Source organism: Xyrauchen texanus, chromosome 25, assembly GCF_025860055.1.
Source record: "Xyrauchen texanus isolate HMW12.3.18 chromosome 25, RBS_HiC_50CHRs, whole genome shotgun sequence".
In the NCBI taxonomy this organism is placed as follows: Eukaryota; Metazoa; Chordata; class Actinopteri; order Cypriniformes; family Catostomidae; genus Xyrauchen; species Xyrauchen texanus.
The window spans coordinates 29938551-29960330 of NC_068300.1; the positions used below are offsets into that span (position 1 = coordinate 29938551).

General features: G+C 37.6%; 1 protein-coding gene across 3 annotated transcripts in view; it reads right to left on the reverse strand.

The window, feature by feature from the left end:
• Positions 1-21780, reverse strand: part of lama5 (laminin, alpha 5) — a 107846-nt gene that overhangs the window by 28351 nt on the left and 57715 nt on the right. For 2 of the 3 annotated variants that reach the window (XM_052092082.1, XM_052092081.1), the window contains exons 23-43: positions 20744-20882; positions 18523-18665; positions 18335-18438; positions 18084-18237; positions 17726-17889; positions 16297-16405; positions 16112-16209; positions 14927-15119; positions 11720-11846; positions 11457-11596; positions 11086-11201; positions 10796-11007; positions 10498-10699; positions 8182-8326; positions 7449-7589; positions 6354-6515; positions 5571-5675; positions 5375-5458; positions 2730-2960; positions 2218-2331; positions 1849-1979 (exon numbers count right to left, since the gene is read on the reverse strand). In XM_052092082.1, coding sequence (XP_051948042.1) covers positions 1849-1979; positions 2218-2331; positions 2730-2960; positions 5375-5458; positions 5571-5675; positions 6354-6515; positions 7449-7589; positions 8182-8326; positions 10498-10699; positions 10796-11007; positions 11086-11201; positions 11457-11596; positions 11720-11846; positions 14927-15119; positions 16112-16209; positions 16297-16405; positions 17726-17889; positions 18084-18237; positions 18335-18438; positions 18523-18665; positions 20744-20882 — 3014 coding nt within the window. Of the gene's footprint in view, positions 1-1848; positions 1980-2217; positions 2332-2729; positions 2961-5374; positions 5459-5570; positions 5676-6353; positions 6516-7448; positions 7590-8181; positions 8327-10497; positions 10700-10795; positions 11008-11085; positions 11202-11456; positions 11597-11719; positions 11847-14926; positions 15120-16111; positions 16210-16296; positions 16406-17725; positions 17890-18083; positions 18238-18334; positions 18439-18522; positions 18666-20315; positions 20446-20743; positions 20883-21780 lie in introns of all 3 variants that reach the window. The other variant, XM_052092083.1, reaches the window with a different exon arrangement.

A 21780-nucleotide genomic window follows, 5' to 3' on the forward strand; every position in this document is an offset into this window, starting at 1 on the left:
TTGAGGTAAATTTCCTATTTAAGCTTACTACATTGTGTGTCTATAATGTATCCTGTAAATTAACCATCTATCACTGAGATAATTGGGTCGATGTGAGAGATTAAGGCAATGTTATCAATATTGCTGGGAAATAAATCAATCTTGATGTTTAACTGGAAAAAAGAAGAAGAGATGTCCTCAATATCGATGATACATTTTTGAGTAATTTTCTACACCTAGACCAGGGATGTTCATTACATCAATCGCGATAGCAAGACAACCACTGGTTGGTTGATCTAGATAAAATATAAAAGAGTGACTTTTTATTACCTGATGTCTGTAGCTGCATGCTGTTTGATTGACAGGTGGCTAAAGCTTGTATGCTTTACATGCGTGTTTGCACCAAGAGCGTTAATGCAGGTATGCACTTAAACAATGAAATACACTTCATAATTCCACCAATGCCCATCTTGATGAGGCATTAATGTAAACGCAGTCGGATTAGACTAAAGAGAACATAAACAGTGGGACAAAAAGCATATTTGCAAGTGTACATGTAACCGAATAGAGGACTGGCTAGTACGCTATGTCATATAAAGGCTATTAATCAAACAACAATAACAAGGGAATGAGAAAATCACTCACTACTTTTGGCTGAATAACTTGAGTTGCTTTAAAAGTATTAATGTAATAGAATCAAACAGTGACATTATTAATAATAACATTTTTTTAATAAGCTCAACCCCTGATGCAGAGAGTGTGTTAATTTGTATAAAAATTACCAGGAAAGTAGAGATGAAAAAATAATTTATAATTATGCTTATAATTACGTTTTTTCTAATGCCTGATAGAAAAGTATCAACTTATGCAGAGCAATACTTCAGCAGAATATTCCACCAGTCACAAAGAAAATTTTGCATCATGCATTAGAATGAGAACACAAATATTTCTGGGCTTAAAAGATACAAGAACTAAATAAGTGTTGAACATTGTATCTCAAAAGGAGTAAAATGTCAAGGTTGCATCTAGAGACGCAAAAGGTGCACCTTATGCAATTCAAGATTTTACATAGATTCCAATCAGAGGATGAAGACATAACCCATGTCTTTTGGTGGTGTGTTAAGATCCAGGAGTTTTGATTGAAGGTTCAGAGTATGATGTGTGATGTATTGGGCACTCAGGTTTCATTTTGCCCCAGACTCTGTATTTTTGGGTGATGGGCGGTCATCGATGTTGAGAATAGACACATAAAGGGTTGGGTCCTAACCAGTGTCATGATCACCAGACAGCTGGAGCTGAAGGTCAGCTGGAGCACCCTCATTTCAGGAGTGGTGATCAGAGATGGGGAGGGTGGCTGCCTTTGAAGAGGGGTCATTTAGAAGACTGGGGAAATTTTACTTGTTTGTGGGGAAATGGGGTGGATATCTGGCATTTCTGGATGTGCGATTAATTATTATTATTATTTATTTTTTGTGTGTGTATAATCATGTATGACCACTGGGATGTTGTTGGGGGCCAGGGTGGGGTTGGGGATTGGGAGGGGTAATAGTGAAGGTTAATTGTTTATTCTGTGCATATGTTTATTTTTTTGTGTTTAATATGTGAATCAATAAAAAGTGTTAATCAGAAAAATAAATGATCAAAATTGAACACTTCTGATTTGTCTGCAAATTTAAAATAACTTGTTCAGTTTTGGTCATAATGCCCTCATGCATGGTAAAGTTCAGCTTCTAAGTTTTAAAACAATACATATTTTGTGTTGGTGGTGACACAATTTAAGCATTTTAATAAAACAGGAGAAAACGTGGAATTTTAGGGGAAATGTAAACAATAATGTAGAAGTACAGATGATTAAAGAAGACCACTGACTTGTTTGATGCCACTTGCAGTGGGCAGGGGCAACTGGAGCAGGACACCGCATGACCATCCACAGTGTTGTTACCATGAAATCCTCCTTGGCACTTTTCACAATGGTTTCCGGCAGTGTTGTGACGACAGTTCTGTGTTTAAAGAGTTAAACATGCCAACGTTTGCTTAATTTTCAGAAAATGCCTAAAATAAACCTCTGATTTCTGCTCCAATATATCCATCCTTAGAGCTCTGGAGGATCTTACCATTGACTTATTTTGACATTTTAATATACCCAGTGGAATCTATGACATTTAGCATAAAGAAATGTGTTGCCTGTGTTTACGTTTGTTACTGTGGTTTACATATGATTTAATAAGCAGATCTCACCACACATATACCAGAGCCATCTAGACACTGATCAGAATGACTGTTACAGTGGCAGGGAACACACTTCCCAAGGAAGAGGCCTTTAGTGTCTCTGTAGTAACCTGGAGCACATTGCTGTAAGGAGATGAGGAGGAGGGAATGAAGAATTGTGTAAATATGATAACACAGTTTTAAAGTCAAGAAAAATGCAACCTTTAATAAATGTCGCTGTGTTAATGTGCACAATTTATATGTGTAGCAAGCACATGCACTGTACTGCCCAATGTGCACAGTTCGGACAGATTATCTGTCTAACAGTATCTATCCAATAGTGATCCAATCAAATCCCACATAACATTACTTCCTACAGAATATTCTGTTTAACCCTGAATCAACATCATATAATGGAAATGAAATGCTTCAAAAACATTCCATAACAATAAAAACAATTAATTCTAATTGGGTGGGTTATAAAACTGGCCTCTGATGAAAGTGACTGTATTAAATCTTAAGCTTTTGTTAAAGCAAACTACCTGACAGGAATCTCCTAAATAGTTTCCTGGGCAGAGACAAATTTCAACGTTGTTGGCATGGTGACCAGCTAGCAGGTTCTCAGCTCCCTCCAGCACAGCAGCACGCAAGGACAAAGACTGTGCAGACTGAGAGTGCAGAGCTCTTATCTGAAGAGACTCCAGTGCCACCAATACCATCATCAACTCTTCACGGGACACTGAGTTTCCTGTCTGGCCGTGCCTGAAACTCTCCTTCAATGAGAGAGAGAGGAAGCTTGAATAATAACAATATACACTGGTGGCCAAACGTTTGGAATAATGTACAGATTTTGCTCTTATGGAAAGAAATTTGCACTTTTATTCAACAAAGTGGCATTCAACTGATCACAATTTATAATCAGGACATTAATAATGTGAAAAATGAATAGTAAAATTATAATTTTTTTTTTCAGAACTTCTTAAACTACTACAGAGAGTTCTCATCAAAAAATCCTGCACATGCAGCAATGACAACTTTGCAGATCCTTGTCATTCAAGTTGTCAGTTTGTCCAGATACTCCAATTATCTGTTGTCCAATGTCTTTTTTTTTCTGTTGTCCAATGTTGTTTTCCAATTTTCTTTGCAATTCTTCCCATGAGGCCTGCACCCCTGAGTCTTCTCTTTACTGTTGTACATGAAACTGGTGTTGAGCAGGTAGAATTCAATGAAGCTGTCAGCTGAGGACATGTGAGGCATCTATTTCTCAAACTAGATACTCTGATGTACATATCCTCTTGTTTAGTTGAACATCTGGCCTTCCACATCTCTTTCTGTCCTTGTTAGAGCCAATTGTCCTTTGTCTTTGAAGACTGTAGTGTACACCTTTGTATGAAATCTTCAGTTTTTTGGCAATTTCAAACATTGTATAACCCTCATTCCTCAAAACAATAACTGACTAATGAGTTCCTAGAGAAAGCTGTTTCTTTCTTTTTTTTTGTGCCATTTTTGACCTAATATTGACCTTAAGACATGCCATTGATTAATGGCTGCTGGAAATGGGGCGTGTCTAGATTTGATCAAAAATGACTTTTTTCAAATAGTGATGGTGCTGTTTTTTACATCAGTAATGTTCTGACTATACTTTGTGATCAGTTGAATGCCACTTGGGCTACTTACATTTCCTTCCAAACCAGCTAAATCTGTACATTATTCCAAACTTTTTGCCACCAGTGTAGTTGTTGTTTAATAATTTTGTCATCATGTACAAACACATAAACAGAACACATTCATATAAATAGCAGTTACAGGGCTGGGCGATATAGCCACAAAAAATCTTGTGTTTGCTCTAAAATAAAAAAAATATTATTATTATTATTATTTTTTTGTAGTAACCATAATTTTAACCAAACAAAAATTGTAGCCAAATTAATTCAATATAATATTTAATTCAAGTAAATTCTAAAACTCATGAAAAAACTCATGTATTTCACACTGTTTGTGACATTTACTCATTTTCATTTAAACTGTATATGCACAGATATAACAATACATAGTCATAAATAGTAATATTTTCCTACATAGATTTTTTACAAATATATTTTCATACATGAAATATCCCACGTGTGGAGTTCTGTGCAAAGAACACAAACGAATCGCTGAATCAGAGTATGAATTGCTTCATTGAACCAAACAGATTTAACTGATTCGTTGAAATGAACTTGCCAACTCTAACACCATTTATTGCTACTGAAATGTATATAAATCCCTGTTGAGATGCTATTAAATAATTTCTATATAAACAGGCTCATACCCCAAGTAACGCAAAGATGGCAAAGATGTATTGCAAAACTAAACTAATGACACTGAATTTAGGAAACTTAAAGGGATAGTCACCCAAAATTGAAAATGCTCTCTTCATTTACTCACCCTCATGCCATCCCAGATGTGTATGCTTTATTTCTTCAGCTGAATACAAACAAAGATTTTTAGAAGAATATTTCAGCTCTGTTGGTCCTCACAATCAAAGTGAACAGGTACCAACATTTTGAAAGTCCAAAAGCAAATACAGTAAAGGCAGTATAAAAGTAATCAATACAACTCCACTCCAGTGGTTAAATCCATGTCTTCTGAAGCGATATGATAGGTGTGGGTGATAAACAGATCAATATTTATCTCCTTTTTTACTATAAATCTCCACATTCTTATTTTTTTTTTGGCCATTTGCATTCTTCGTACATATCGCCACTTACTGAGAAGGGATGCGAATTTATAGTAAAAAAGGACTTAAATATTGATCTGTTTATCACCCACACCTAACATATCACTTCAGAAGACATGGAATTTTCTGTTTTTGTTTTCTGTTTTCAAAATGTTTTTACCAATTTACTTGCATTGTATGGATCTTCAGAGCTGAAATTCTTCTAAAAATCTTCATTTGTGATTTTTTTTTTACACATCTTGGATGCAATGATGGTGAGTAAATGATTATAACATTTTCATTTTTGGGTGAAATATTCCTTTAATGGCTATAAAGAAAGTCCATTAAAATCATGTTAATTCCATTTATATTACCAGTAAAATCATTGCGAATATATCATACATTTTTAATATATCGGCCAGCACCAGCTATACACATAAAGAATAAGACGTTTTTTCCCTCCTTAATGTGTGGTTCTGATTCGCTCACCTCTACCAGGTGAACAATTCCTTCATGGGGATCTTCGGGGGAGGAATACTCTCTTTCCATGTACACCAAAGTCATCTGATTCCCCTACACACACATACACAGATTTTATCAGTCGGTTTAAGCTTCAACTTGTAGCATCCATTGTAAGTAAAGATTCTTGATAAATTTCACAGAGGGAGCGAGAACATTCTGGTACCTTGAATATAATGTCTGGACGAATGGTTTCGATGGGCAGAAAAGCATCACCCCGCATTGTCTGTGTGTGCAAACGATAGCGCAGATAGCCTCCATAAGATGACACCTACATACACACACACACACACACACACACAGAAAGAAGAATACATGCAGGTTAAGACAAGAATTTTAGATGCAACAAAAGTCTAGTCAAAGCTCAATTTAAACAGCACTAAGTCTGTGTTAGTCTTGGCTTGAAAGATATTTAACAGCACACCAAACAAGGTGTGTGACATCTTATCAGATTATACTCTGGAGCCGTGTTTGTCTGACACTTGTGATTCCTATAGCTATATGTGATTCATCTGATGTATATTCAGCTCAGCTGTCTTTCTGGCCCCGTACAGTCTGAGCGATGGCTAACCCTCAAGCTTGGTTGAAACATATCTTACAGCAGCTGCTATGACATCATAATAAGATACAGAGGGATGAGGGCACCTTATAAAGTCAGTTTGAGGGGAAGAGAAAGAGAGAGTTCCTTTCTTTCAGTATTTCGATTAAAGAAGCCATATTCTACATTTTGGTAGAATTTTATTGAGGCTCAGTCAATTCTTGCACCAAAGACAGCCATAATTTATTCTGAATCTTTTGTACGCTCCATCATGTCCAATGTGTTGAATAAACATTGATGATTATACCAGATATTTGTCATGTTAAAAAAATGTGGCTTGTGATTTTGACTTTATCATGTTTTCCCAGCTGTGATTGTTTTTACATTTGATCTTTAGGGTTGTGGACTCACTTTATCACCGAGGTAAGCAGCGGGGGCATGCCAGTGAAGGTCCTGGGAAACGTCAGGCACATCACTCAGATCGGCCTCCACCAGATCTTGATCAAGGTATACAGACACAGGCACTTCCTGTCTGTCACTTCTCAACAGCACCCAACCAGCCATGTCCATGATCTGTATGCAATTTGAGGACAAATTGAGATAAATAAAAACACAATGTCCATTTAATAATTCCATTAAAGATGATATAATCTTACTTCCTCTATAATTACACATGTAATAGATTAAACTAGATTAGACATAAACGATGGCCCAAAAAAGTATTTAAATACATAAGTCGCACTACAATGTATGAATGTCTTTGCATTATATAACAAATTATCAAACCAAGTGCCATTTATTATAAAGATAGCACAAACACACTTTTCAAGCAAAACACTGTATGTATGCAAAGTATGCACTGTAAGGGTGATTTGATTTCTTTATTTGTTAAACAAATGACTAGAAGTTCAGTCATGCATCTCTACATGGCACACACTAATAGGTTAGTTGAATTTGTTATCTGTTAGCCAATCGGCTTGTTCATATGTGATGTGTTAAGCCAATCGGCTCACATGGTGTAAGCTGATAGGTCTTTTGACTTGTAATCAGTTAGCCAATCGACATGCGTACTCTCTCTTTGTCTAACATTTAAATTGCTCAGTTTTGCAAATAAGCTGATTTCACTGCAAAGCGCTGCAAGTTTTTCTTAGAAACCCTCATCCTCCCAAGCACCACCTGCCTAGATGGGGACTGTACTTATATCTGTTTATGCTGCAGCATGTCCTACATGCTCGATGCAGCATTGTTTTATTCTTACTGTGCAGCAGGCATGTCCACATGCTAACACAGTAGTCGAATTCGACTAATGGACTCAACACATCGACTATTAAAAATCAGTAGTGGTGCAAACCCTTCTGTGAAGGTTGTAGCAGTAGCATGTATTCATACTTGCTCTGTGACAGCAGCAGTGTAGCAGATCTAGTCCGCCAAGGCCAAATCCAATAAATATGTTAACATGTTAAATAATTCCGAGAGTTGTCATGACTGAACTGGCTTAAAGACTACCTCATTTCTGCGCTTATCAGAGCTGCGGCAGCGGTCAGTTGCTCCAAAGCAGAAGCATTTGGTGCAGCCTTTAGCATTAGTGGGGTCCAAATGAAACGTTCCCAGTTTGCACTGGTCACAGCGAGAGCCCTCCACATTTTCCTGAGAGAGAGGGAAGACACTGCATTGACACTAAGAAGATATTCACCGGTGCTCAAGTGTTTAACAAAATTGCTTACTTATCAAGGAGAGTTTATTTAAAGTAACTGATCAGAGAGAAAACTGCTATAAATAGTCTTATAATATGGATAGGTCCAGTCCTGGATTCTAGCCATGCTAAAATACACAATCTGGTAACAGTTAAGACACAGTAACACCAGTTCACAAGTTTACATGTCAAGAACTACAATATATCTTCTAGTGGATGAATAACACTTTATGAATTCTCTTTATAAAATAATGTTTTAATAATGTGCTTACTAACATTATAAAATTATTAAATGCTAACTGATTATTAATAATCAGTTAGCGTTTACATCTACTGCATGGGAAAAGGATGCAATGAAAATGAATGGTGACTGAAGGCTAACATTCTGCCTAACATCTCCTTCAGTGTTCCACGAAAGAAAGAAAGTCATATGGGTTTGGAACAACAAGAGGTTGTAAATGAAGACAGAATGTTCATTTTAGGTTGATCCCTTTCAATACAAAACAAAATGCTGTTATGAATTATATGAAGGACAGGAAGAAACACCTTGCATAAACAGCGCCCTGTGACTGAGTCACACACATCTTTCTCAGTTCCTGCCTCATTACAGTCACATCCTCTGCAGTTGGGGTATCCATAGAAACCCGGGGCACATCTGTCACATTGACGCCCAACAATGTTGTTCTTGCACCTGTGGAGAGAATACCATATATTGGCATTTTGCAAATAACATAAAGTATGTCAAGTATGAAGTATTAGCTTTAAGATTTCATTTAATTCAGAAATGCTTTAGTGCATGTGAGTACAAGCGTTTTTGTGTGTGTTTTCAGAGCCAGCTGTTGCTGTTTGCCTCTAGGATCATGTGATGCCTGTTGCAGTGTTCCTGGTCTCTGGTTTATGGTGTGACATGTCTGGTCAGTATCTAAAAGCTCTCGCAGTGAAGTGGGAATGTGACTATGGTATGTGACATTGTGCTGTGGAATTCCACAGCAGCAAATTGGGAATGGTAGGGAAGGGAACACAGGACTTATTGCCTTCACTTATTGTGATCTCCTCTAAACCCAAACTATGGGTGTTTCTATTCTCAGATCAAGTCTGTAAATCAAGCCTCTGCCCTAAAACATACTGTATATAGGAGTCATGGCATCAGTGTTTTCCTATTGCATTAGAGTGGCTCTTTCAAGTTTAATGAGTGGAGAACACAAGAGGAGCGTCGATAAGAAGATTTATGGGAAGGCTGTGTAAACTGTGGTTTGGATGGGAGAACGTATTACTGTCTCTCATAGTGAAGGCATGACTGGAGATATTCAAAGCAGATCACAGCCACTGCAGTTCAGCTTATCCGTGAACATTCCTCCCTGCAGATTTTAAACACTGCCTAATGAGGGGACAGTAATGCCAATAGACTCAAATAAAATCTCCTAAAAATAAATACCTCTGGAATTTCTGTGCTCAATCCTTATATATACAGTACAGTTATGACGAGAAACAGTGGTTAATAATATCAGTCCTTCAGGCAGGGGTTCACAGAAAAAAAAAACCTTTTGTTAAAATGGCTATTGCTCAGGAATAAAGGGTTAGATACAAACACTTAATTGACTCTCTTTCAATCCAAAAGAATATACTTTTAATGCCAGACATGCCTATGTGTGAATCTCATTTAACCTGTCAAAAACATGTATATTCATCATATTTCACCTATCAAAATAACAAAATTTTTGACCATTACTGTAAAATATTTTTCATTGAAACATTATTTTAAAGACAATTAAATGTATTGTTCAACCAAAATGAAAAAATCTCTCATCATTTACTCAATCCCTCATGCCATCACAGATGTGTGACTTTCTGTCTTCGGCAGAACACAAATGTCGATTTTTAGAAGAATATTTCAGCTCTGTAGGTCCATACAATGCAAGTAAATGGTAGCCAGAAGTTTGAAGGACAAACAAGCATCTAAAGGCAGCATAAAAGTAATCCACAGGACTCCAGTGGTTAAATCAATGTCTTCAGAAGCGATATGATAGGTGTGAAGAAACAGATCAATATTTAAGTCCTTTTTTACTACAAATTATCCTCCCAGTACAGTAGGTGGCAATATGCACACAGTATGGGAATCACCAAAAAAAAAAAGAAGAATGTGAAAATGACAGTGAAGATTTATAGTAGAAAAGGACTTAAATAATATTTATTAATAATAATAATAATAATTAATAATATTATTATCATATCACATCTGAATATATAGATTACCCACCGGAGTCTTATGGATTACTTTTATGATGACTTTATGTGATTTTGGAGCTTCAAAGTTCTGGCCACCATTCACTTGCATTGTATGGACCTACAGAGTTGAAATATTCTTCTAAATACTTTCATTTGTGTTCAGCAGAAGAAAGAAAGTCATACACATCTGGGATGGCATGAGGGTGAGTAAATAATGAGAGAATTTTCATTTTTGGGTGATCTATCCCTTTAAGGACATTCACTCTCTAAATTCTCATCTGCAAAATGCAAGTAATTTTAAAACTTTAATAAACATATCTTACTTAAAATTGTAAAGAATTTATAAATCATTATAGTACTTGTTGTACTGCTCTCTAAAGTATGCTAAGTTAAGTTGAAATCACAACTAAGAATAAAGGGAATAATGAAAAACTCAACATTAATATGTCCAGATACAATACGGTAATGATAATTTTTATTTATTTATTATTTATTTATCTATTACTTAATTTTTAATATTAAAAAAACAATAATTTAATTTTTCTTTTCATTTTGAAATGTGACCTGGACGTATTTTCAAGAAAAATGAAACACGTGCAGATGTGTGTGTGTGTGGTGTACTCGGCTGTACTGCACCTGCACTGGCCATTATTTGTGTCACAGCTGATGTCCAGTGAAGTGACTCCAGGTCTGGAGCAGTTGCACACCTCACAGCCCACCAGAGGATGGCAGCCAAACGTCTGCGGCTCACAGGTGACACAGTCCGGCTGCAGGGTACGTGGAGGACAGATACACTCACCAGTGACAGGCTCACACAGACGCGTTCCACAGTTACATGCTGGAGAGGAAATGAAAGACGATCATTCCACTATCCATTCACAATAATCACTTGTTAATCCATCCATCCGTTCACTAAATAATTGGTGATACTCACGTCTGCAGTTGGGGAAGCCGTAGTAGCCTGTGGCACACTGGGAACAGTCTCTGCCAATCACGTTGAGTTTGCACCTGCACTGCCCACCGAAGGTCTCACAGGTGTCACTCTCAGCGCCAACCTCATGACAGCCACAGGGCAAAGCACCATTATTGAAGAAAGCAGACAGAGACACAGCAGAGTTGCGGCAGAACTGAGAAGCTGTGGAAGGACTGAAAGGAGAAAAGGAATGTAAGGATGATAACTGCAGTCTTTTTCCACAATGAATTCCATATATAGAAGTGTCATACTTGATGTAGAAACTGTTTTGTCCACAGTTGCTAATAAAGTCGTAGGATTTGTCAAGTGGCTCCTCTGTCAAAAAGCTAGAACTGTAACTGCTCTCCGGTACCACCAGTACATAGTCCTAAAACGATAGACATACCAGAAACACAAAGGCTCAATGAATTTTCATTATAATTGCTAAACCTAAATAAGTAAAAAGGACTTCAAAGACATGTCAGCCAACCTGATGTCAGCAAACCCAAATGCTCAAAATGACAGATAAGAGGCAGAGAGAGCATGTCATTGAGACCGGTGTCATTTCTCAAGACACCTATTTCGGTAATATTTGTCAGGAAACAGGGAAATTTGCATGACAAAAAAAAAAACCAACCCTCACCAGCCATAGTGTCTTCCTGTCTGAAACACGAAGGGTCAGGGTGACCTCAAGGTCCGTCATGTCCAGGAAAATCTGCTTCTCTGACATGACAACACTACGGCAACCATACCCATGGGGACAAAATGATGCACTGACATGGCCTGGAATAGGTAGGGAGGGCATATAAAACATCATAAACTTAATTTGCTGAGCAGAAAGTGCAATTACAGACGTTTAATGCAACATCACTCATCACAGTGCATGCATCTGTCAGGTTTTGTTACCCTGCCATATCCGTCCTCCATTAATGTAGACCTGGACGTGGAAAGTTGGGTGCATGGGCTGATGGTATTGCAGGATGAACGCATAACGACCCAGTGCGTGTACGCGGGTGGAATACACAACAGCATTCTGGGATATCAACAACACATTAACATTGGAATAGTTAGAAGACTTGCTGTTGCTTTTAGAGTTTGAGCATTAGAAAAGGGGTTTCAACTAATGGACAGGAGAACAGGAGAGATTTGAAAGAAGAAGAAACAGTTTTTTTAACCCTTTAAGCTCAGACAGGCCTGCCGATGGGCCAGTGAGAAGAAAGACTAACAAAATATTAATTTTACAAATATTAATTAATTAACAGTTTTGACCAACACAAAATATTATTGTTTTCACGCTTAGAAGCTCTACTTTACAATGTATATCGGCATTATAACCAAAACTAAACAAGTGCTATGAAATTTGCAGACAAATCAGAAGTGTTACGTTTTTATAACTTTTTATGATTTTGCTCTGTATATATTATTGCAATAAGTAAAAACATAAAACATAAAAATCAAATAGCCATGTGTCATATGTTGTTTGAAAGCTCTCAAATAGTATAATGTAAACAGCTATTTGTTTTACTCACAATCAAACAAAAATATAGCGAGTAACAGTTTCTTTGTTACGTTACACGTTAACAGGTGTTGCTGATATGCCGCGTTTTCACTTATAACTTCATGAAAAATGAACAGAACATAAAATAACACATAGCATTACTTAAGGAGGGAATTCCTATTTAAAAGAGCCCTCAGACACCATAATCAGATGCATAGATAATTACACAATCCACATGTAAAACCATGTTCACACAGCACATACAATAATATGCTATCTGGCTAAAAACACATTAGCTTTCCTGGATCAGATGACTTCATTTGATGCTTCACTATGATCAAGGACTGAGTCCATCAAAAGATTAAAGTCTCCTCCCAATATAATATCAAGAGGGGTGCCAGTGGCTTGCAACATCCCTTCAAGATCTATCAGAAGCCCTGATCATCAATGTTAGGTGTGTAAACATTAGCCAAAATAAGACTTGCCCCTGAATTTCTGCTAAAACAATAATGACTCTTCCTAATTTATCTTTAGTCTGTTTGAGACATTTGAATTGTAGATGTTTATTTATCAGCGTAATGACTCCCCTGCTATTAGTTGAGCCAGCACAAAAGAAAATATGTCCACCCCATATCTTCCCAAATTCTTCAGCTTCCTGCTGGGAAAGATACGTTTCTTGAAGAAATACTATATCACATTTCATATGCTTAAGAAGAGAAATAACCTTCCTTCTTTTTATGGGGTTCCCCAACACATTCACATTCCACGTGGACAGAGACAATCCACTCATTAACATTTGAGATTTTGACATAATAGAAAAAATTGATTGTGTGTCAAAAACTAAATCATAAAGCCCAAATTCCAACATTAGTGATAACAATCAAACCCCAATTGGTATCCATCCCTCTAAACTCAAACAGTCCATGTATGCCTAAAAGAGACCCCGCAACAACTTTGCAGTCGGATTGCTCAAGTCCGGTGTTTCTATTCAACTTTTATGAGACAGAATTACAAAACCAAAGATAATCTATAAAACAAACTCCAACCAATAGGCGGAATAAACAAAAAGAATGTGTAGATTCATCCACATAACTGTCCCGAAGGTGTGTTCCTCCAAAAAAAAAATCCAGACGCTAGGCAGAACCAGCACAAAAATAAATAAATAAATAAAAAGGCGCTCAGTTTCCTCGGACAGTAAAATTAATGTTCAGTGAGCCGACCAATTCAGCTGCTACATGAGTGCAACAAATGACCTAATCTCTTCAATGACTTGCAAGAAATACTCCACAAAACAAACTCCAGCCAATATGAGGCATAAGCACAAAAAATCTTGCAGATTCATCCACAAAACTGTCCCTAATGAGTGTTAGTTCGCAAAAGAAATTCCAGCCGCTACGTGGAGCAGCACAAAAAGAAACAAAAAAGGCACTCAGTTTCCTCGGACAGCCAAGTGAATGTTCAGTGAGTCGGTCCACAGGGCTGCAATGAGAGTACCACAAAATAACTCACACGCTCTATTGACTTTATGAAGGACATCGCTTGCTGGGGACATGTTAATGTTTTACGGCCATCCTTAGCATCTATTCCCAATTTGGCCAGAACATCATTGCAAAAGCAACCTTCTGTTGATGTAAGAGTTTCTTGCATTCCTTAAATCGATCACGTTTCTCTCTTGTCAAATCCGCAAAGTCTGGGAACAAGAAAATGCTGTGGTTCTTCCAAAAAAGCCTTCCTTTACTTCTCGCCTCACGTAACACAAGATCTTTATCGGATGATCTCAGATATTTTCAGGGAACTTAACGGGGCCTGTCTCTCTCAGCAGATCGTCGAGCCAGAACCCTGTGAGCTCACTCGATTTCCATCTTATTTGACATTAATAGTGTTCAAACTAGCAAAGTGTGCAGAGCTTGCCGTTCACACATCAGAACCTTGCATGGCGTCACATGACTCGAGGTCTCATAACTAATGCCTGCATGCTTTAGAGAGAGAGTATACCTTTAGTCATTGTTGTATGTGCATGTGTAATTAGTTCTTATGTACAATCATTATGTTTTATTAGTTTGGAGAGGCTTTTGGACATTTGGAGATATTTTTGAATACTAGGATACTACTCATTTACTCAGTTACAGGTGATATGATTGAGAACAAAACAAAAGCAGTTATTCGGAGCTACCTTATAAATAATCAGAGATATATAACTTAAAATCAAATCATAATCCATATCATTAAAATATTTTAAAAGTTCTCTTTAAAATGATACCAAACACTTGGTATTACATATTTTTTGAGTTATAAGCCTTTTATAACTTATAATTCAGGGGGCCGGGTCGTGATTATACACACCCGGTCCCTTATCAGGCTAATCAAGCCTCCGAGAGGGATAAAGGCCGACTGCGGAGGATGGTGCGGGAGAGAGAGATCGTTTACTGACATGTCCGTCATGTGTGTGTTTGTCTTTTGTTTAAGTTAATCATTAAAATATTATTTATATTGTCAAGCCGGTTCTCGCCTCCTCCTTTCCACTGAACTGCTTTACACAGAGTTTAAAGGGTTAAAGGAAGAAAAAGTGACATAAGTTGGATGGGAATGAGAGTGTAAGGTCAAGTCATGTGTACCTGAGAAGAGTCCAGAAGCATGTGTTCACTGTTATCAGCTGCAGTTGGTGGTGTGGAGGTAGAGGGTCTGTCAGCAAAGTGGGTTGAGTCAGGGGCTGAAGCTAGAACTGGATCAGGAACATTGGAGGCCTGCCCCTCCTTCAGAACCACAGACTGAGGAGGAGTCTGGAACCGAGATGGTATACAGGAGCCACTGAAGGGCAGAGAACACAAAACATCCTCAGTTTTGGAAATATCAAAGACAGTGGCGATTTCTCAGGGCCAGCAAAGCCTTCTCTGCTGGCGTAACATGCCTAATAAATACAAATATTTTTCATTCTTTCATCGCTTTCAATCGCTTTCCACTCCAAATAAATCTACAAATGACAAAAAAAACTAGAAATGTATCCAATCAGAATTTATTCCTCGATGCTTACAACCAAAGTGTGACAACTGTTTCACAAATCGCATGCCCAAAGCCACACTCCTTAGCCGAAGCAGCATGTGAGTCTGAGCACCACACCGTCAGGCCTTCAGAATATTCACAGAATGCCTCAACACTGCAGTGAATAAGCACCTAAAGTCATTCATCAGCCAATCAGATTGATTTATTTGTTCTTGTGGGTGTGGTCTTAAGGATATGTCCCAGTCCAGTCCTTCTAGCTGGCATTGAGTGACGCAATCACGCATTAAGTGTTGTACGTAATTTGAAACGTCAGGAGTTTTCTATGTGTAAATTTGGCTGCTGGAACATTTAGTGTCACATCAAGTTTTGAAAAGTAACTGTGTACCCTGACGAAACTAAATTTATTTCAAGCAAAATCTAAATCGCAAATATTATTAGAAAGCTTTTTCTTGGTATTAGACCTCCTTGGTTCTGGCCTTTATGCATGGACGTGTTTTTAAAATGTTAATTGGTATTATTTGATGACTGCCACATAATGTATGATGGGCATACGGTGTCTTATTCATTGTGAAACTGTGTTTTCTTAATGGCATGAATCACACTGAAGGCCTAGACTTAAAATGCATGGGCCGCGGCTGATCTAAGATATATCTAAGTATCTATATATCCAAGTTTAACATTGTTTAGCTAGGTATATTCAAAAGCATGTTTCTAAGTACATATCTAAGATACAGTATATCTTAATACCTTAGTAATGTAAATATGTCTAGATTCAATAGATATAGCTTATTTGTAGTCACCTTTCTGGAGAGAAGTGCCCATGTGTGCTGATGCAGTGAACTCTGGGCTTCAGGTACTCCATGGTGAACTGATCACGAGGTATGAGAAACACTTTGTGCTGGAGGGGAAAACCAAACATACAGTCGCAAATGACACAAGTTCATTATGAATTTCATGGTTGACTCAAGCAGAAAAATTCTCTCACCAAGAAGAAACTGCTTCTGTCAGCGATGAGCTGAATATCAGCCTCGGCGGAGAGAGTGAAGACTGCTACACGTTTCATGTCATCTACAGACACTGCTCGACACAGGAAACTACACATGCATTCAGAGAAAGACACACATGTTGATCAGCAAATACAGTGAAAAAACAATCGATCAACAATTGATGAAACAATTAGCCCTTTAAGCTCTGAAGGTGTTTTTAAAGACTTCAGTGCAAAACTAAAGATAAAGATTATTTATAGGTAAAAAAAATAAAAAAATCAGGGTCAATTGCTTGGTATCATTTAAAAGCAACCTTAAACAAAAAAGATATAGATTCTAACAAATTATAAGACTCAGCCTAAGAAACTTGAACCAAAAATGTACTTTTAAAAAAAAAACTGCTTTTGCTTTGTTCCAATCATATAACCTGTAACTGAGTAGAAAATTGTGTTGATCCGACAAAGCAATCAAAAGCTATAGCATTGCAAAAATAATTTATCCTAGTGTCCAAAAACATCTCCAAGTGTCCAAAAGCCTCTCCAAACAAATAAAACATAATAATTGTACATAAAGACTAATTACACATACAAATAAAACAATGACTAAAGGTATGGTCTCTCTCCAAAGCATGCAGACAGGAGTAATAAGATCTCATTCCATTCCCGTCTATTCTGTGTCATTTGAGTCATCATTTAGTCTTTGTTATGTACTTGGCACTATCTCATGGTGGCCAAGTGTAATTTTGGATGACTTACACCTTTGGTTGCAGCGATCTGAATCCTAATACGATTAGTTAATCATTCCATAATGCTCTGCACATTGTGCTTTGTGTGGATTATCTAATTATCTATGTATCTGATTACATTGTGTAAATCCCCTCCTGTAAGTAATGGTGTGTGATATTTTAGTTCTGTTTATTTTTCATGAATTTATAAGTGAAATTGTGGCTTATAAGCAGTATCTGTTTACATGTAACATGTATGTCAAAGACATATACTTTGCTATTACTAGCTATAGTTTTGTCTAAATAGGCTTGTTGTATCCTACTCTTTTAGAGCTTTCCAATGACATATGGCACATGGCTATTTGATCAGTCTGATGTTTCCACGGATTACAATAATACGTACAGTGCAAAATTATTAATTATTTATTCAAACGGAACACTTCTGATTTGTCTGCAAATTTCAAATCACTTGTTCAGTTTTGGTCATAATGAATGCAGAGGTGCATTGTAAATAACAGCTTCTAAGCTTTAAAACAATACCTAATTTGTGTTGGTCAAGACTGTTGTTATTAATATTTTGATAATAACTGTTTTTCGGCATGCATGCCGCCAGGGCCAATCCGAACATTAAAGGTTAAAGGGGAAATAAGCAGATGTTGCAACCTCTCGCTCTCTCACTCACTCACACACACACACACACACACCTGTATTTGCAGTGGAGTAGTGTTATTTGCTCTTGGTGAGTGTGTTTGCCCCGTGAGTTGACAGACACAGTGAGAGTTTGAGGGGCTTCATCTTCACTGGCGTACTCCACCACCAACACATACTCTCCAGGGACAGGAATGCGACCACGCAGCTGAACACTTATCTGAACACACATACAAATAAATATCTTACTAGTTAACACCTTTATTTAAAAACATCACTAATTTATTTATGAGTTATTTATTTAGTTTGTCATACATGATTTATTTATTCATCAGAACAGCATCACTAAGCACTTATGGTGGCCAAACATGCTGTCTAGGTAGGTTTTGAGACACGTAACACACAAATACTCACATCGTTGCCGCTGCAGATGGCCATGCTGGGATGGCGAGGGGTGATCTTTTCAGTGTGGCAAGGTTTGGGCAGGTGATTATCAGACCTACAATTGGCATCATTGCCGGAGATGGACGGGAACTCGTCTAGAGATAGATACATGTACTGCAGACAGCTAAACACACCAAAACAACAATTCCTCCAGTCACTTCTCATATAATAGGTACAGTGTATAATACATGTGCACAAAATATAGTGGCTGTACTACTGACTTCTGACTTGTATCCTGTATGTGGCTGTAAGAACAGGGCTCAGTCAATTTAAGTTGCAGGATGGGAGCCTCATAATATGCACTGGGCAACAGCACCAAGTAGTCCTGTGGAGAGAGATAAAGAGTCCAATTTTACCAGGACTAATGTAGAGACTATGAACATTTAGTATCATTAAGAGAGAGGCCTACCAGAAGAATACCCTCTGCCTCTATGATCACAGTCCAGGTTCCAGGATTCAAGACAAATGGCTCCACAAAGCTGTTCTGGGGCACATTGACAAATATGGGTTCTGAGCTGGGTGCAAAGATGATCTGTTTGGACTGCTCAGAGCCTAGAAAGAGAGGACAGAGATTGGGTTTGTGAGGATGTAAATCAGAATGTACGTCAGTGTTTAAAAAAAAACGCAGTTCACGTACCAGAATATATGTACCTTTTAGTCTGAAATATTCAATTTATGAATTGTTGTATTAACATCATGGACAAACATGAAATTCTGTCATCATTTACTCACCCTCATGTTGTTTACCTGTATGATTCCATTCTTTCATGGAACACAAAAGATGACAGTTTACATTTCTCTTTTCCACAAAAAGAATTAAATGGAAACTGCAAAAATGACATAAAAGCACCTTACAAATATTTCATACAGCGTGTGTGCTATTTTCCAAGTATTCTGAAGGCATATGATAGCTTTGTGTGAGGAAAAGGCAAAAAAGTAAGATGTAATTAACTGAAAATCTTCACCTTCTAAAATCTCATTCGCATTCACTTAAATTCAAATGTAGCATGTCAAGACATGTCATGCCAGGTTTTACACTATTGATGCCAAACACTATTTTTTAATAAACATTTTAATACTAGATTGGAAATGCAGTAGTACAAATGAGATTTGACAGATTTTCAATGAATAACGATTTTTGATGTCTTTGGTCTGTTTCACACACGAAGCTTTCACATGCTTCAGAAGACTTTGAATATATTGTACGGGGTGTATGGAACACTTCTATGGTGCTTGTTTGTCCGTTTTTGGAGAATATCAGCACCCGGTCACTGTATGCTGTCTGGTCACTGTAACATTCTTCAAAATTTCTCCTTTTATGTTTCATGGAAGAAAGAAAACTTTGGCATGACATTGCTGTGAGTAATTGATGACAGAATTTACATTGTTGGGTGAACTGCTCCTTTCATTTTTTGTGATTTATTTCTTCAAATCAAACAAATGCTACATCCACATGAATGCGGATACATTTGAAAACGTAGTTTTGGTTTTTGAAATGCTCTCCATCCACACTGCTGTTTTCAAGCATTTTACAAAAGTTTTTCGTCCACACTAAAATGTATAAAAGCTCTTAATCCCCTTTACTGCACATGTGAAAAATTGCCATTCCATGTTTGGTCTGAAACGCAATTGTCCTTGTGTTCGTCACTGGACAGCAATTCCGAACAGTGGTGTAACTTCGATCTTACGGGCCCCAGTGCAAAGAACATGTTGGGCCCACTCCTGGGAGAGCCTGGGTCATTTATCGTCACCTCTCACCCCGGGCCTTAGGGCGGCTGCCCACCCTGTAGTTACGCCCATGATTCCGAGAAAACTTCCCGTCACCTTTGAAGGAATGCAATGTGAAGTTTGTTCTAAGTAACATTTACCTTTATCAATGATATCAAACTAAATATCAGGCACAACAACGCCGCTACAACATGGGCTGCCATCTTGAATGTTTTGGGTTCAATGGATCAAATATCTCCATTTCCGATGTCTACACTACAACGCAAAGAGGGTGTTTTCAAATGTATCCATTTGGGAGAGCGTTTTCGAAAAATCTCGGTTTTCGCTGTCAAAAACACTGTCTCAGTGTGGACAAAAGGCCAAAACGTAGAGAAAAAGACACGTTTACAAACAAAAACATTTTAGTGTGGACGTGGCCAAAGAAAGCAACGACAGTCCAGAACTGCGTAGTTCACATCGAACCGTAAGACGTACCTCTTCTGCTGCTCTGATAGGCTGTGATTTTACCATTCGACACGGCTGACTGCGTGTTTACATATCTGAGGATGAAGCGTGTGAGATACACGTCTGCTTCACGCACGTGCACCATCATTTTAACCGTATTCTAAGATAGAGGACAAGGAAGAAAAAGAGAGGGGAAAATGGGAAAGGGGGATAGAGTGTACAGGAAATAATATAGTCTGTGTTAAAGACCTGAACTATGGGTTTCTGATCAAAGTGTGTGTGTGTGTGTGATGGGGAATACAGGTTGCGGTGTGCGTGTCTTAAACATTAGGGGAAGAGGAAGGAAGTTTTAGAATAGAGGATCAAGGAGGATTGGAAGTCACCAGCTTCCAAATCCATGAAAGCAAGAAATTTAGGGAGGCAGAAAGAGGATAGAGAAGGAGAGTATAAAGACTTACAGTTACCAGACACAAAGTGTCTGTCATCCTCGATCACAGAGATCCGCCCCCTCACATCCACGCCACCACGGTTCACATAGTGCAAGACCACATGAAACAAGTCTGGAGAGCCAACCACCACCTCAACCAAAACCCGTGGCTAGAGAAGAGATCGACCCAGAACAGAGACAGACAGAAAAAGAGAGACAAATGCAAAGCAGTTGTTTTAAACCACCACCAGCACTAAAGCACCCAGCCAAACACAGCAAGCAATTTATGCAAGCAGTAATCAAAGCCCAAGCAAAGACACATCACATTTCAATGACCCATCACACACATCGTTTCAGAATGTTGTATTGCACAGGGCAGGGTTTATACACACATGCATGAAAAATGCATGGACTAAAACATGTCATAACATCTCATTCATCATTTATCAATAATACAAACAAATTATCATCAAAGCAGCTTTAAAGTCAACATGAAACAGTTCACAATCCATTTAACTTCTGTACTGACTTCCATCAGGAATTGATTGTATTGTGAAAAGTGGTTTCTTTATGACTGGAAGTTAAATGGGATGGGTTGAAAAATAGGGCTCAGTGGCATCAGCAGCAAAGGAAATTGTTTTCAGAGGCAGGGTAAGTTATCATATTTTCATGAAAGATTTAAAAAAAAAAATATTTGCAATAATGTGCACAGATGAATAGCACAAGATTATGAATGTGCATGTAAATAGACTCAATTTTTCATTTCATGTTGACTAGTGCTGAGTACTGATACAGATTTCCCAATTCACAAGTTCTTGATTCAATTCGATTCCGATTTCGATTCGATATCGGTTCATTTTTGTAAATTTTTGTTATAATGTCCCTTTTGCTTATATATGAAAGAAACTCACTCCTAGCTAATGCTGTTAATTATACAGGGGATCTTTTAATGAGCTTCATTACGAAAATATTTATTTTACTAATTACATTTATAAAAAATTTTTTTTACATTTGTCACATTTTAGCTTTTTTAAAATTTAACAAATCCATGTATTAAATCAATAAATG